This window comes from Pomacea canaliculata, linkage group LG1 (assembly GCF_003073045.1).
Source record: "Pomacea canaliculata isolate SZHN2017 linkage group LG1, ASM307304v1, whole genome shotgun sequence".
In the NCBI taxonomy this organism is placed as follows: Eukaryota; Metazoa; Mollusca; class Gastropoda; order Architaenioglossa; family Ampullariidae; genus Pomacea; species Pomacea canaliculata.
The window spans coordinates 408929-426408 of NC_037590.1; the positions used below are offsets into that span (position 1 = coordinate 408929).

The 17480-nt window shown below is 41.2% G+C and overlaps 1 protein-coding gene across 1 annotated transcript in view; it reads right to left on the reverse strand.

Moving 5' to 3' along the window:
* LOC112576226 (protocadherin Fat 4-like) overlaps window positions 1–17480 on the reverse strand; it is a 143983-nt gene that overhangs the window by 96731 nt on the left and 29772 nt on the right. Inside the window, exons 32-44 of the mRNA XM_025258526.1 lie at window positions 16455–16586; window positions 15311–15493; window positions 13503–13634; window positions 12570–12758; window positions 11261–11398; window positions 10548–10733; window positions 9954–10100; window positions 9123–9308; window positions 8112–8249; window positions 6158–6337; window positions 5279–5401; window positions 4311–4505; window positions 3763–3885 (exon numbers count right to left, since the gene is read on the reverse strand). Of these exons, the coding sequence (XP_025114311.1) occupies window positions 3763–3885; window positions 4311–4505; window positions 5279–5401; window positions 6158–6337; window positions 8112–8249; window positions 9123–9308; window positions 9954–10100; window positions 10548–10733; window positions 11261–11398; window positions 12570–12758; window positions 13503–13634; window positions 15311–15493; window positions 16455–16586 (2052 nt within the window). The remainder of the gene's footprint in view (window positions 1–3762; window positions 3886–4310; window positions 4506–5278; window positions 5402–6157; window positions 6338–8111; window positions 8250–9122; window positions 9309–9953; window positions 10101–10547; window positions 10734–11260; window positions 11399–12569; window positions 12759–13502; window positions 13635–15310; window positions 15494–16454; window positions 16587–17480) is intronic.

A 17480-nucleotide genomic window follows, 5' to 3' on the forward strand; every position in this document is an offset into this window, starting at 1 on the left:
GGAGAAAGCGAGGAAATTTCAAGACGATACCCCACAAGTTGTAAATCGAAGTGCAGTTGTGAGCATACTGACAGCCAAAAGTGCAGGAAGGCCAGTACACTCCATCCAGCAGACAGCCCGGCACACCACGCCCATGTCACGTGACAATGACGTCACTGACAACTTCACCCCAGCCGTCGAAGCTGTCGTAAGGGACCCAAACATGATTCCAGACGGCATCTTAGAGCCGGAGGGCGGGGAGCCAGACTTCACCACCCTGACAGTCGACGACTGGCGGAGGTTACAGCAGCAAGACCCCCACATAGCCGCTGTCTGCCAAGCGCTCAAAGAAGGAACCGACCTGACAGTGACGGCGCCAGAGACCAGGATATACGCCAGGGAGAGGAAGAGCCTGATGCTAGAACATGGTGTGCTCTACCGGCGTGTGTCTGACGCCACATCAACCCGGGTGCAGCTGGTGGTACCCCGCTCCATGCGACAGGAGGCGATGAGAGGTGTGCACGATGAGCTCTACCACACCCACTTTGACGATGCCATACGACACGCACGAATGCGTTTCTTCTGGCCGTTCATGGCGGCTGATCTCAAGAGGAAAATCCAGAGCTGCGAACGGTGCGTTCGCAGTGGGACGCACGCGCAGAAAGCACCCATGTCAACCATCGTGACATCACACCCACTGGAACTGCTGACCATAGATTTTCTCACCATTGAGGTCAAAGGGAAAAGCAGAACATACTGGTCATTATGGACCATTTTACGAAGTTCGCGCAAGCAATACTGACGAAAGACCAAACAGCAAGAACGACAGCCAGGGCTCTGTGGAACGAGTTCTTCATGACTTATGGATTCCCCGGCAGAATTCTGTCTGATCAAGGTCGGGATTTTGAGTCAAAACTCATCCAAGAACTGTGTAGCCTGGCCGGAATCCAGAAATGCAGGACCACGCCATATCACCCCTGCGGAAACCCTGTGGAAAGGTGGAATAGAACGCTGATCGGTATGCTGCGAACTCTAGAGACTGAACAGAAGAAAGACTGGAGGAAACACCTGAAGTCTGTGGTGCATGCCTACAACTCGTGCATACACAGCAGCACGGGATTCTCACCCTCCTACCTGTTCTACGGACGACATCCAAGACTGCCAGTCGACCTGGCATTTGGCCTGGACATAGGGAAGCGACAAGGGAAGAGTTGCAGGCAGTATGTGCAGGACCTGAAAGAGAGCCTCCGTAGTGCATACAGAATGGCCACAGAGCAAATGGAAAAGGCCTCTCTTAAGAACAAGATAAGGTATGATGCAGGAGCTTTGGCAGCTACCTTAGAAGTGGGAGACAGAGTCCTGGTAAAGAAGATGGGGCCACGAATTACATCCAAAGTGGATGACCGCTGGGAGGAAGGAGTTTTTATCGTGATGGACAAAATGAACAATATACCGGTGTATGTAGTTCAACGAGAGGACGGCTCTGGACCAAAACGGACACTCCATCGCAATCTATTACTCCCAGTGGGTGCATTAGGCTGGGCACCACCTTTGGCCCAGGAAAGAACCACCAGAAACAACAACCCCCAGACAGCGCGCAGAAGAGGTAGCAGCCACACCCCCCGACTGTGGGAATGGTGAGGAGGACGAACCGATGCAATTTCCAGACATCGAAGTGGGCCTAGAGTTGAGGCCAGAGGCACCAGAGTTTATTCCAGCCGCGGTACTTGCAGAAAACCGGGAGGAGGAAGTAGAGCAGGAAGATGAAACAGAGGAGATAGCAGAGAGCGACAGTGAAGAGGAAGATGAAAGAGAGGAGATAGCAGAGAGCGACAGTGAAGAGCAGCAACCTCTACGCCGCTCTGACAGAATCCGCCGACCGGTGAACAGATTAAATCTTATGCACCGATGTGCAAGTGGTAATCAGTCGGACAGGGCGAAGTTGCATGGTGTCCGACAAGAGATGGCAAGTCTTTTAGCTTCTAGTCAGAAAGCTCCCCACCAGGTGATGCAGTCTGTATGGTTGGCCATAAACGATGTAATGGAAGTATTGGAGAGGTGGCTTAGCTTACCTGTAATTGAAACTGATGTGTGATCGGTCGAACCTTTTTTCTTCAGTAGCTGTATTTTGACAGACACCTTTAGGGGAATTCTGATATTTTGTTGTATTGAATTGATGTACATGGATGTGTAATACTTGTTATGCTATGGTAATTAGGTCTATGTGCTGCAGTTTGACTGTAGAGATTTGTTCACGGGGAAATCTTGTTTTATGTTCGGGTTGATGTTTCCGTTTTTTCAAATGTAAATTGAAAGGAAACATTTTTTTTCTTTCCCCGGGTAAGTGTAGCACTCTAGAAGTGTACTGAGTATGTAATTGTTGTTGTAAGGTCAGCGTCGAGTGACGCTGTCCTATTTCCCACGCTGGCTGCGTCCGTAGGTAGCCAACCTTGTCCACCCGCGACCACTGGCCCTTTCCCACGCTGGTTGAGTTCAGGGTAGCCGACCTTGAACTGCCCACCCCCCGGCCACTGGTCTATTGTTACACCCGCCTGAGAACTTGGGTGGAAACAATGACCAGACAGGGCGAGGGGGGGCAGGGGATGGAGGGATCGACATTCTAGAATGTTCCGAGGGTAGGGAAATAAGTAGCGGGGCGGACAGTGGTTGGCATGCTGTTGTTGAGATTTGAGAGAGAGAGAGGAGGCAGGCCAGCAACCGAGAAAAGAGTTGAATAAAGAAATTTCAACGTGAGAAACCATCTTGTGTTTTCCTGTTCAACTTAGTCCAACCCTACGTAGCCATTGACGTATTGGTTACATGATCATCTGGATATTTTCCTGATGATTTGATCTACTTGTTTGATTACTGATCTATTCTGCTCCAGTCCAATGACCAGAGGCGGCGTTAGGGGGTGGCAAATGGGGCGGCCGCCCCAGGCCCCGCTATCGAAGGGGCCCCGCGGTTCAGCTTTATGAGTTTGTCAACTTAAAATATATTCTGCGTTAGATGGAAAAATGCTGAGAGGGGCTCTTTAAAATCCAATTTCTTCAAGATCAAATTCGCCTATCTAACTGTATATAAATCAGTGCTTCTAGCATCATATCAATAGGGATCGATATTGATACACGTACTCCATTACCCCGGCCCCGCGCGGATTGTCGGCCCCAGGCCCCGCGTATTCCTTACGCCCTCTCTGCCAATGACTGTACATCTGTCTCACTGACATCTTGATCTATGAATGTCATCCAGAAGAATAACAACCTGGCATTCCCGCTAACTTTAGGGAGCCACAAGAATTTTGTCTGTCTTGTTTTTCTGTGTTTGTAATGCGTGGAGTGCGGCCCTATGCTCCTCAGAGGAGCAACAAGAAATAAACTAACTAAACTAATGCGTGGAGAGCCTGGCTTTGGCTGGGATACCACACTATATAAGCTCACACTGTTTTATTAGTATTAAAATAAAGAATTCTGATGTTACTCAAAAAATCCAGAACCTTCATGATTTTGGGTATTGTAAATGTGACTAACAGACTGTCATTTTGATGATCATGCAGTGACATTGATTATATGACTTGGACTGAGATGATACGATCATACAAAAAGGTCAAGGATCTCCCATGACCATAAGCTTGTGACACCGTTGCTCTAAGCACTAGGCTGTCTGTTCCACTTATGATGTGACTCTGAGAATTATAATTCAGCATTGATAATCAATGATTTAAATAATATAACATGTTCTAAACATTCCCCTGCCTAACAATCCACAAGAATCCAGACTCACCGAATAACTGCTGATGTTGACACCAATGAGAGAATGAGTAAGTGTTATGCTGCCTAATATTGGATGGAGGTAGAAAGCAGACGTCACTGGGTTACTGCTGTTGATGGAGTAGGACACGGTATCCTGTAAAGTCCAGACTCTAGTCAAATGGTGCACTCCCATTACCATTAACTAAATACAAACTACAATATACATGACAATTAACTGTTAACTGCAAATACTACATAAATCTTCTTACAATGCAGCCTGCATGCACACTGTAAATGAATGGACAGTGTATCTAAAATATAACTATTAAAAGATAAGTGGAAGAGATTTGATTTGATTGAGTGCATCACTTTTGATGCCATGGTTATTCATTGTCATAGTGGATGATGATTCAGTGGACTGTTGTGAAAAAATAGGCATTAGTCTTTCAGCACTGTTCTTGGAATGTTATATTTGGATATGTTACATTGTATATAGGAGACAGGTAACCTGTATTAAAAAACCTTTTAAAATAAATAAAATTCACTTTGACTATTGGAATAATTTATATTTCTTCTTACCCCATCAGCATCTGAGGCTGAGATGGTTCCCACAACAGATCCAATACTGGTGGAGTCTGGAATAGTATATCTGTAGTCGTTAAGGTTGGGTGGTAACTGGAACACTGGTGAGTTGGCATTTCTATACACCTGGATGTTGAGTGTACAGGTGACAGATGTTACAGCAACAGCTGACCTAGTGGCTCGCACCAATATCTGCACAAAAATAAATTACTTACTGATACCTGCTCAAGAAGACACAATGTAAGAAATTATCAAAATCAATTTGAGTTTCAAAGTTCAAAAAGAGACTTTCAAAGTCATAATTTAAAATACCCACAAAATCTCTTTGTTCTTCACACACCTTTACCATCTTAGATTTCTTTGTTTTTCACACACCTTCATCATCTTTAATTTCTTTGTTCTTCCCATCATCATCTTACATCTCTTTTTTGTGCTTTACACAATCTTAAATCTGTTTTTTTGTTCTTCCCACATCTTCACCATCTTAAGATTTCTTTCTTTGGTCTTTACACATCTTAGATCTCTTTCTCTGTTCCTCTCACATCTTCATCATCTTAGATTTCTTTGTTCTTCCCACATCTCCACCAACTTAGAAGCTGAGCTGCCTCAGACTTCAGCTGTAGTCAGTCAAGTTTTGTCTATGTACTCCTCCACTGTCTCAAACAGTGCAGACTGTGTGGGTACAGTGAGAGAGAAATATGTTTTAGGACATGCCCACCCACACTCCCTCCTGCTGCTGCCACTCAGCAGACATGCAAAGAATCCTTACACACTAACTTGAAACTTGAAGACAATCCTTAGGAACTACTTTTGAGCTTTAGGACAACTTAGGACATACTTACTTTGTATGTACAAAAGTTCATAACTTGAAGGTTTGTAAGTAGGGGACTAACTGTAAATGATATTATTAAGTTATAGAGTTCAATAAAATGGTTACACCAACAAATAAAAAAAAGCTACTGTACCGTGTAGCTTGTCAGACTTGCTGGCTCTCTGGTAAGGGAGCTGGAGATGTAAACACCACCAGTGCTGCTGACATTAAAGTAGTTGCTGCCTGGTGGCGATGGTATCATCATGTACACCACATTCTGTTTCACACAGGAGTCAACAAGCAAATAAAATATTGATTGCAATGTTACTGAAGAAATCATCCATTACCCACTAAACTCACTGAAAATTCACCACTTGGCAGTTAGGTCTTACTTCAACCTCCTCTCACCCACATGCCCTACACACTGTTATGTATTCAAACTGTATCTGATGTTAGGCAAAACCATGTAATGGGGCCATCTTTTTACAACCATCCTTTCTATCTATAGTTAAACTAGAAACTGCAGAGTTTAATAACTTTTATAATAATAATAAAATGGGTCTGAACACTGACCCATTAAAATATGATAATATAAACATTACAAGTTAAACACCAAGTTAAAACATTTAAACAGACAACTCAAAATAATAAAAGCTTCTAACAATGCTCTACAACAGCCCAGGATGAATTTGTTGGGCTGTTTCATGTTTTTTTTTAAAACATGAATCATTTGAATGACTCTACTTGTCCAGAAGCCAAGGAAGCTTAAGTACTATTATGAAGGCTATGTTTGTGCAGAAATCCACACAAAACTGCAAGATAACTAAATTCAGTTTTAATGAACATCCACTACAAAAAAACAAACAAACCAGTGTCTGAGTTGAAGAAACCTCCTTTCCTGTCATAGGCAGATACTGTTGTCCTAAGAATACTTTTGCAGTTTTTAGAAAATGTCTGCTGTAGCCTTGCAATTGGAGATTACATAGAAAAAGCAGAAACTAACTCTATTTTTGACTTAGATCTTACTGCTTACCGTGCCAGGCCCTGCAATGACTGTTCCAAGATTGAAGTTGACACTGCTGGTCTCTGGCACTGAGAAGCTAAAAGGCTCCTGGTTACAGCGCAGTTGGTCAGGATCCTTATCAACAATGACAGTGACAGTTCCTGTACTTGAACGCTGTGGCTGTCCATCATCACTAACTCGGATGTACATCTGAGGAGAGTTTGAAACATGCTTTAAACTGTTTATTGCTGAAAACGTAGTCCATAGGTTATAATTTATACAAGCATCATCTCAGTGCTGCATATCATATTTACAAGACTGTTGTCAAGCATTTATTGCTTTATTTCTGCCTCTTATCTTCCTGTACATGTAATGTCTTTTTCTGCAACTGATAGGAGGGGCCTACACTATAATGTCACTACCTTCCAAATACTATCTCTGTGTTTTACAGCTAGAAGCGGTTAGCGCCTGTCACCAACACAGTGAAGGTTGGCTGCCCAGAGTTCATTTCTCGTCTCGGGCAAGCTGTTCTTTCTCTGCACCTGGCATCTGTTTACAGGGCTGGCTGCCTTGCCGTAATATAGCCTCGGCTGCTGACACGGCGTAAAACACCAATCCCCTCCCCTCCTGTGTTTTACAGCTGAAAGCATGGTATCTACATCATTATTGTCACCATTCCTGTAGTGTGTTCTGAGCATAGAGTGTGATCTATCTTGGTCGTGATGCTGTGTGTTATAAGTTCCCATTATTACTATTATTACAACTGATAGCATGATATCTACATTGTCACAATTTCTATAGTGTGTTTTACAGCTAACAGTAACTAATGTATTACTACTACACTGTGTCCCAAAGTCATATTGCTTTAGAAATTGTATTGACAATGTACTGGCTGACAAGTCTGGACTTAGCATGCAGATTAGTATGCCTAATGTTCAGCCTAAAATCACTTGTCTCCTGTAACCTTCACACTTAACTTGACCAAACTTGATTAGATATTGCTGCTCTTAAGTAGAAAGTGAAACGTTCACGCTGACTTTAGCAACATATACAGCGCCTGACTAGTAGGAAGTCAAACACTCACGCTGACTTTAGCAATGCATGCTCAAACAATGATTCTCAGATAAATTAATGACCTCTGTGGCATCAGCAGAAATGTCAAGTGCTTATCCAATAGGGCAACATCTTGTCTTGAGCAATTACTCTCTTCCCCACAAGATACTCCAGCTGAAAGATTACACTTTTGTGATAACATGGTGGTAACATTGCTGGGAATTTTTCCATGCTTGTGTGTGTGTGTGACATGTTTCAGTTTACCGATATAGGTGTATAGTATGTGTACAAAGATGGGCTGAGTATGTGTTGATATGGATCAGGCAGTGATACAATGATAAACATCATTGTCATGATAAACATCATAGCAGACACTCCTGAAGAGAAAGTGTAACAAGGTTGGCCTACCAATACCTAAGTAAGCTAGCAGTGAAATATGCTTCCACCACGGATAAGTCTCCCGACCACACTGCCCGACCGCTCACTCCGCTCTCCCCTCCTCACGAGCGACCCCGTCGCCCGGTCAGTGACCCTGAGTGACCCTGCCACCCCTCCACCCTCCTTGGGAGCGTGCTGCGCTGGGGCTGTCACCCGGCCAGAGACCCCAGTCGCCTGGTAATTGACACCGTCACCCGGCCAGCGACTGCCCTCCACCCTCCTTGGGTGCATGCTGTCTTCCATCCTACTATAAAAGTACAGTAAACTAAACCTGTACAGTTGATTTTGATGATATTCATGAACTTTTTGGTTTTCTTTGCACGTGGAGAAAGAGAATGATTGTGAATAGTCAATTAATGTATTTATTATGGAATGATTAGTATTTTTCTCCTGCTTGGAAAAAAGACATCACAACTGTAATATTCAAGATATTCCAATAAAATAACAGCACAGAACACCTCAAGTCAGAATAATGTATTTATTGAATACTCACCACAAAGCGGTCGATGCTTGCCAGGTTTGTGTTGTCAACTAAAATCACCTGGCCATTGTCAGGATAGACCTTGAAGTATTCTCGGTTATTGTTTGTGTTGCCACTAATCATAGCATATGTTAAGGTTGCTTCTGGTCCCTGCAACATTTGTAATTGTTATCATATACTTTAGGTTGCTTTGTAAAACAAGTCCAGCATTTACTGAAAAATAAGTTCCATGTCCCTTTGGAATTTCCACACAAATGCTATCACAGAAATTTGCTGTGTACCTTACTGTGCGTAGGGACATATTTAACGAAAACCTCCAAACCTGTTTGTATTAGAAGTGATTTTTCATTTCTTTTTCAATATAGTCACTACTGTAAAAGTGGGCTTTGAAAAAATGAGTTTTAAGCTTTATAGTTATCATACAGATTTTCATCCACTGCTGTGCTGCAGCTCTAAGTCATTCATTCTGACAAAAATTAAACATTTTTCATGTTATAGCCACATCCATATCAGACCCTCCAAAACTTTACCCATCATCCCATAATTGCAACTTTTGGCATTTGGTGCAACTGACAGGAAATTGAATAAATTTTACAGTTTGAATTTAGAGTCATTTTTATAAACTTTTGTAAAGAAAATGACAATTATTAATAATGTTTTTCTGTTGATTTTGATGTGTACTATCCTCTTAGGCAGGGGTGGGCAATTAATTTTCCCAAGGGGCCGGATGAGAAACTGGGATGGTTCTAGAGGGCCGGATGAGAAAATGGGATGGTTCTAGAGGGCCGGACTAATATAGTTAACTCAGTTTTACCCAATACTGTATATATAGTATATTTACTGGTGGGCGGGCCAGCGGGCGGGCCGGTCAGAGACAGGAGGCGGGCCGGATCCGGCCCGCGGGCCGGCGTTTGCCCAGGTCTGCTCTTAGGTGTATTTCGTATTGAATTATTTTTATAACAGTTGCTTGATGCCTTAGTGTCATCAGTTATTTTCTTGCTGTTTTACCAGGATTTCACTCACCGTGCCATCATTATCTGTGGCAGTGACATTAGCAACAACTGTACCAGCCACCTGGTTGTATGGAATTCGAACTGTTTGGTCACGACTGATGAAATCTGGGTCAAAGTTGTTGCGTGGAACAGTGATCACAACAGTTGCTGTGTCTGACAGAGGAGGAGTGCCTCCATCACGGACAAAGACACGTGCCTGCACAAATCAGTAAGTCTTTACATTCCAATCACACCAACCAACCTAGCATCATATATATATATATGGCACTTATGAAAGCTATCATGGATAAGTAATGGTATCTACATGAATGTACTGCCAAGAATCAGGGCATACACTCCTGATAATGGATGCACATTTCATATTGTTCCTGGTGTCTATCATGTTCTCTCCGGTTGTATGTTGTTATTGATTTCTATAATGTGTTACTGATGTCTTTCATGTTCTCTCCTGCTACTTTTCACTAACTTTCCATTTCACCTTATCCTTCCTCAACACACAGAATGTGAGACAGAGATTTGTGGAATGTGTAAAAGACAGATGAAAAAGACAGAAATGCAGACAGAATGTGTACTGAGACAGAGAAAAGACAGAAAAGCAGACATAGAATGTGTAATGAGACAGACAAAAGGCATAAATACAGACATAGAATGTGTAATTTGACAGAAAAAAGAAAGAGATTTTGACCCCCAGCATCTGTAGCATCATCCATACAGATTTACAAACATTCTGGACATTAATACGTTATCATGCCCTGACATAAAGATCATTGTGAAAGTAAGTCAAAATTGCCAACAGTGAATGATACTGATGAATGTACACTAAAAACAGCATGTGATGTACAATGTATCTGGTGCCTGTGTCTTGGGCCAAAGCTAAGCTTGAATGTAGAACGATGTCACATGGACTGGATGAGCTTGACACAACAGAAAAAAATGCAGAAGTAGCTCCGTCTCCTATCAGCTGGCATTGCAGAGTGTTGAAAGGTGCCTGTGAACAGAGACATCAGATTAACAGTTGTGCTATGAATGATGAAGAACACTAGGTGCTAAAATTTTTATAAAATCTTATGTAGATAATACAGCTACTTATGTTTCAAAAACAATTTGTTTCAAAAACAATTTAACTACATAACTAATTTTTTTTTTATGTAAGACAATAACCAACGGCAAATGCAACATACAGACAGGTCTTCTTTTTACTGCTTTCTCTTTTTTGGGTACAAATAAGCTACCAACAAAAAAAATAATTTTTCATCTAAACTGTGTAATAATATCATTATTACATGGCAAGACAACTATGGCTGATGTTTTTACACGCCTCAACTAAGGAAGCAAAACGGTGACTATTGTTACTTGTTCTAGTTACAGGGACAAAAAAGCATGTTGGACAATTTGTGAAGTTTTCTTTCTCTTTTATAAGTACAACAGCACTCACGACAGTGTCAGTTTCACGGACGCTTGGGCGGAAGACAGTTGTGCCATTAGGTGTAGTTTCCTGAACTGTTGTCGCATAGGTAGCAGTGTTGGTAAAGATGGGACCTGTGTTGCGAATGACAGTTACTGACACCGAGGCAGTGCTTGTGCTCTGTAGGCCACCGCCATCCCTCATTATTATTCGATACTGTCAGACAGAGCAAGGTTATCATAAATGTCCATCGCTATGACTTGATTATGTCAGTGACTGAAAAAGTTCCAGCAGACATGCCCATTATTATGTTTCAATTATTATCATTCCATACTGTTGTGGACAGAATACTTAGCTTTATCATAAATGTGTATTGTTATGATTCTATTCTGTTAGTGACAGAAAAAGGTTAGTTCATCATAAATATATGGTTTCATAAAGACTATATGATATGAGACATCACAAATAACTTCTGCTATTCATCAGTGGCATTAAAAAAATTCATGTAATAACCAGCATGACTAAAAACAAAGTTTAAAATAAAATAAGAACAAAATGAAAGGACCATCCTAAATATCTTTCACTCTCAAAGTAATTCTAAAAAAATGCAAGCATCAAGTTACTCTACATTTTCACAAATGTTCTTGCAAAAACACAGAGATTCTCAAATACCACAGAGGGTTTGAAAATAAGTCACAAGAACATATCTTTGAGTCATTATAAAAACTGCAGGATAAACCCACCGAAAAGATGGTCTTTTGGCGATCTGGGTACTCCCACTGTGAGCGCAGAGCAACCAGTCCACCATTGCTTGTAATGCCAAAGTAAGTGAGGGTGTCATTGTCTCCCACTGCTGTATAGGAAATGTCACCAAAGGGAGCCTGTCAAACAAACAATTATGGTCCATTAATAATATTAAATGAGTGTAATGATGATATTTGATCAATTATTTAGTCAATGAAAACAAAAGCATCATAGTGACAAAAAAAACCAGTGTGTAAGCTCAAACTGCTTTGCCAGGCTTGGAGGAAAGCAGCCTAAAAGATGCATGTTGCATCAGGCATTGATTGCATAAGAACAGTTGGCAGAGAAAACCTACATTATCAGTAGAAAATAAGAACTGTTGCAAGATATGTTATAAATTTCAACAAACTGTCGCACAATAAATATTTTTATTACAGCAAGAAATCCTTTCAGAAACAGGAATGCACACAGTGATATTTTGTTTACTGCCTTTAAATTTCCCCATGATGTGCTTGCCACATCATCGACTAAATATGTATTATTATAATAAATAAATCAGATAGTTCATTACAATTTTATTATCATACGCATACAAATGAAGCGGGAAACATAATTTTCCTCGCACAAAGAAGAGTCTGTCTGTATATTATTTAAGTATATAAAATATTTGTGCCAACACAAAAAACTTGGCTAATTATTGTTGTTTTAATGCATTAGTTACTGTGCGAAAGAGTGAAAACAAATTTTATTCTTTCAAACTACTCCACCCCTCTGATCCAGTTCCCCTCCCCTTGGAAGAAAGGTGTTGATGGTAATAGCCGCTGACAAACATTCTCTCCACCAGCCTTCAGTCAAATGTGGAAGAGCCAGACACAGGCAGATTGTGCCAGACCTTGGCATCCATGCATTACTTTCATCGTTTTGCTTTGTTGCTTCACTATCTAAAATTATTACTTCAGCAAGAGCAGGCAGCTGTGAAAGAGAACTTCTCTTTGATTCAAATTACTCTTCATCCATGTCAATGAAGCTGAAATGGTGGAGTTCATAAAAGACGCTTACAGCTCACAGCCTGAGGCTAAGTTGCACATGTACCACAGATGTATGGATGTCTGTGCACATAAACTTGACCACTTTCTTTGGTTTGTGCACGGCACGAAGAAAACAGCTAAATGCTGTGGATGTTGCCATAGACATAAGCAAAAGACCCTCAGCACCTATGTATTAAGCGTTGCCATAAATGACAATTATCTAGGAAACTATATTAGCTGAACTACAAATAAGATTAAAACATTGTTAAATGAAGCTCACCACTGTATCAGCATCATGTGCCTTAACTGTATCAAAAGGCACACCCACAGGTTGCGTCTCCAGAATGACCTTATCATAGTTCATTAGGTCGAATTCAGGTCTGTTGAGGTTACTGTTAACGAAGATAGTCAAAGTGCCAGTACTGGACCTTGTTGCATCCCCAGCCAAGTCATAGGCTAAAATCTTTACCTGTAACATTTATTGTCAGTCTAGATTTAAAACAGAAAGCTGTACAAATTTTATTACACACATATGATATGATAGATAAAGCTCTTTTTTTGTTAGAAATGTGTAACAGAAAAACCACACACACACAATCTTTCTCTTTCTGCTCGCCTATATTGCCTCAGTCATGACAGACATCAAAAGCCATTGTTATCTAAATAAGATTAAATGACTGCATTTTGCCTTAGGAAAGAACTACTGTGTTACCCACTTTAATTTATCAATGTATAGCAAGTTTTCCCTCCCCTACAATTAATAACCCATACCCTGCCACCCTCTCCTGCTACTCTGTGTCAAGTTCAAATGTCAAGATATTGCACAGATCAAGCAGTTGTCAAGTTCACATGTTAAGATGCCGTCAAACTCACAGTGACTACTTAAAGTGATAAAGGACTGAAATAGTTTACTTGAAGCCATAAAATAAGTTTGACTGATGCCATACATACGTATGATATCATGATGGTGCATAAAGACATAAAATATCATTCAATATGGCAGAACATTTTCAAAGACTAGGCACAAGGTAGCATTAAACCATTGATGCGAGAGAGATATACTATCACTAGGCACACTGATACAATAGAACAAAACATTTTAAAAAATTCGGCACATAAAAAATATTGCAAAACATTTTCAAAGACTTGGTATACAGACACCATTTAACCATTGTTGTGAGAGTCTGAGAGAGATAAACAAGCAGCAACTTACAATGAAAAATGCTGGGGTATCAGCTCCCAAAGTGTTTCTCAAGGTAAGAGAACAGGTTGAAGTTTCAATTTTCAAGGCTGCAGTAGCTAGACCTTCACCAACAATGCCAAAGTTCACAGTTTTGAAGTTAACCTGAGAGAAAAATTTGGTGAACCATTAACAAGCACAATAAATGGGTCATCTAGCTTAACAAGCACTATAAACAGGTCATATAGCTCTAACAACAATAAACACTAAATTACACACTAATCGCATGACACGTTCCCTATTGTAGTCAAATAGCCTTTGCAAAATGCAATGAAATATTCAAAATGTGCTGAAGTGAAATATTTTTTCCCAACTGCAGTCATCACATGTGACATAAATGCTGATCTTGCTGTCTGAACAGAAAATGTGCTCATGTTTTACAGAAATTGTCTCTTTAACTGTTTTCTCAACACTATATGGGCTCAAACTGGACCAAAAGTGATTAAAAAATAATTTCAAACTGCGATCTTGGAAAGATGCAAAGACCTGGAATTAATTCAACTAAATTTAATGCGTAATAAAGTGCAATTAAAACTGGAACAATATGAAAGAACAGAAAATCAGGCTTTCATTATAGAATCAAACACATGCTCACACACAAAACACTTATTGAGCACTGCAGTTTGAAGGAACTCAATCTTCTTGCTATCCAGTATGCTATACAGGTAAATCTCCAAGAGAAGAGAGGTCAGAAAAAAAAAACGCTTTTGTACAGTATAGTTATTGTAGTCGGACTGACCCTCGCTAAAGGCCAACACCGCGGCTCCTAGCGCCAAGTCAGTCCGGTCCTCTTTGGTGTTTCAGGGAAGAGGACGAAAGTTCACAAATAGAATTTTCCACTAAATCAATTTTCCACTAAAATTCTAGCTCTCATTTGTCGGGTGCGTTGTCTACTCTTTACCTCGCGTTGTCTTCTTTTTTTTATTTTCTTCGTCCACTACACACCCGCACTCAGCCGACCTCAGCCACAAAAGACCTGCTTTTCTTTCCCAGACTAAAGTTTCTTTTTTCGGTGCGTCAGCCCCACGGATCTTCTTTGGTGTTCTCTGCTGCTGTGTCGCAACTACACGGACAACACAAATCTCTCTCACGCTAGTGATATACTTCATTTTTTCACATGACGAGGACACACGTACAACACACTAGCATCTGCTCCGAATGACATGCTCACACCAGTAAATAAGTTCAAAGACAGATTTATTTACACAATTTACACATACAACTACTTAACTATTCTAACCTACCTAGTCTACTAAAACCGATCACCTAGCTCCCTGGGGCGGAAAAGAGGGAGTTGAGTGATGTGAGCCGTGTCCAGCGGGACTAAAGCACCTTGCGGCAAAATGGTACTTCTCTCATACCCAGGGTGGACAGAACTAAAGCTGTACTTAGAGGGTGGAGGATGAGTGACACTAGCCACTGTCCAGCGAACCATATAGCACCTTGTGGTAGAATGGTACTCCACTTGCTCAGAACCCAAGTTTTACTGCTTTTCCAAGCAGGACCAGCCACCTTAAGGCAAACAGGCTTTTGACAGGCACTGACTTTTGTTTATTTATACTGGACAGTTTGGGTGTATGTCACCCGCTGTTGTCATCCGTCTGGCGCTGCGCCGCTTGCGTGACCAAGTGACAAGGTGGAAGGGAGTGCAGGGTGGAGGAAACAAGCACTGTCTGCAGTACACGCTGCTCTAAACAAGCTTCTGCTACATTCTAAACAAAAAAGTATCCAAAACAAAGAAATGAAAAGTGAAAATGTATTATAGTAACTTAAACACTTACCACTGTGTCATTATCACGTGCAGTGCACCGAGTAATTTCTTGGGTATTACTCAAATTCTGATGAATAGTTATGTTGTTTGGAAGGTTGAGGATTTCTGGGGTGAAATTATTTCGTTGAACAATAACAGTTAGTGTACCAGGCTGGCTCTGCAGTCCTCCATCGTCAACTGCCCTTACTGTCATCTGCAACAGACATCAGTCAGTGCAGACAGGAAGGACAGTTATGGTCTACACGGACAGTAGAAATGACAGTTACTAGCGTTTTTGCCACAAAGGCATTGACTACTCAACTAAATGCAAAATCAGCAGAATTCAATACATCATTGTTGAGTTGTTGAGCGACATTAGATTGTCCCCATTCCATGCCTCACTTGGTTTCCGGTGTTGTCAAGAAAAGAAGAAAGGCAAAAGTTTTAGATTTTCATCATCTGATTCAGCCAGACACGGTACACATAGCTGAAAAGCAGGTGCTGTTGATAAAATGAAAATGACAGCTATGGTGTAAGCTGACATTACACATATGATCTTTTGTAAAGGTCTAACAATTGGATTCAACAGAGATAGAAATTTTCTTTTTGTTGGTAACCCTTATAAGCTATTCAAACTACGGTCACATCTTCCACACCCATGCAGTTAATTACACTCACACTTTACTTCCCCCAGCAATGATAATCATAGGCACTTAAGCACACACACATATGCTTGCATACACACGCATCCTAGATATATTTGTTTGCTTTGTTCAAGAGTGCTATTGCAGCTGGTATAAAAGACTTGGCACTCTTCTTGGCAGCCAGTTGTTTCCATCTTGTAGCTGTCATCATTTTCAGTGCAGACAATGACTTGTAAATACTCAGCCCATGCATGAATTGGACATTAACCATTAGGCTATCTGCTTCCCCAAATATAATGTAATTGTTGGAGATGGCAATGTCACAGATGATGAGGCTGACAGCTGTGAAATGAACAAGGCACAGAGAACCCTAACCCTAACTTAATAACCAAACATAATGTAATTCGAAAAGGCAACATCACAGGTAGTGGGGTGACAGCTGAGAAGTGAAGAAGGAAAGGGCAAAACCTTAGACAACCATAACAAAGAATGATGTTGCTCATGGCAACTGCTTGCTATATAGACACTAACCTGAAAAATGTCACCAGGCACTCCCACCAAGGATCTTCGCAGGAAGACTGGTCCTGATGGCATGATGAAGAACAAGGTAGATATCTTCTGGTCTGTAGAGTTGTCCAAGTGGTATGTTAACTGTGAACCAACCTGCACAAACATACACACATATCAGAAACATCATCATTATCTGATGACTATTATTAAGGGATTAATATTATAGATGGATAACCAAAATGGGGATTTTCCCACAACAGCGTACCTTCATAAAAGGTGTCCCTATCATCTGTATTGTTCAACATCTTTCTCAAGAACCTTATACAAGAAACCGTTCAGGACTATCACAGATCCTTTTCTGTCAGTGGGAGGCCAATATGTATGTAATCCATGCGTTGCAGGTAACATAGAATTCATGGAAGGCACCAACAGCAAGCTGCAAGACCTTACCAACCAACAAAAAATGCATAAAGAATGAAGACCAGCACTGATAAGAGCACAGTCCTGGTTAACTCCAGCAGAAACCACAAAACACAGATCCCTGTGAATGGAGCACAGGTTGAGATGAACAGCTTTAAGTACTTTAGAGCAACCTTTCCCAACAATTTCAGCTGCACAGCAGACATCAGGATTGCAACAGCAGCAATGGCCTAACTGGAGAGGTTTTAGCAAAGTAATACCATGAGGTTTACTAACAAGTCAGGTCCCTCCCGCTCCCATCCTGCTGTACATATGTGAAAGTGACCTACTCCTGGTGATACAGAGAAGAATGCAGGCTTTCAAGACGAAGAGCCTGAGGAGGGTGCTTCATATCTTGTACAGGGAGTGTAAACCAATGAGTTTATAAGGAGCACAGTTGCCACCCTTATAGGGCACCAGGAACCTCTTCTCTGGACTGTAAAGTGGCACAAGTTTGTCTGGTTCAGCCATGGGATCTGGTCTGACAATTTGTCTATGACCATCCTTCACAGCACCTTGGAAAGGAGTTGACGCTGAAGTGGACAGAGAAAGAACTGGCTAGCAAACATGATGGAATGGACTGGCTTT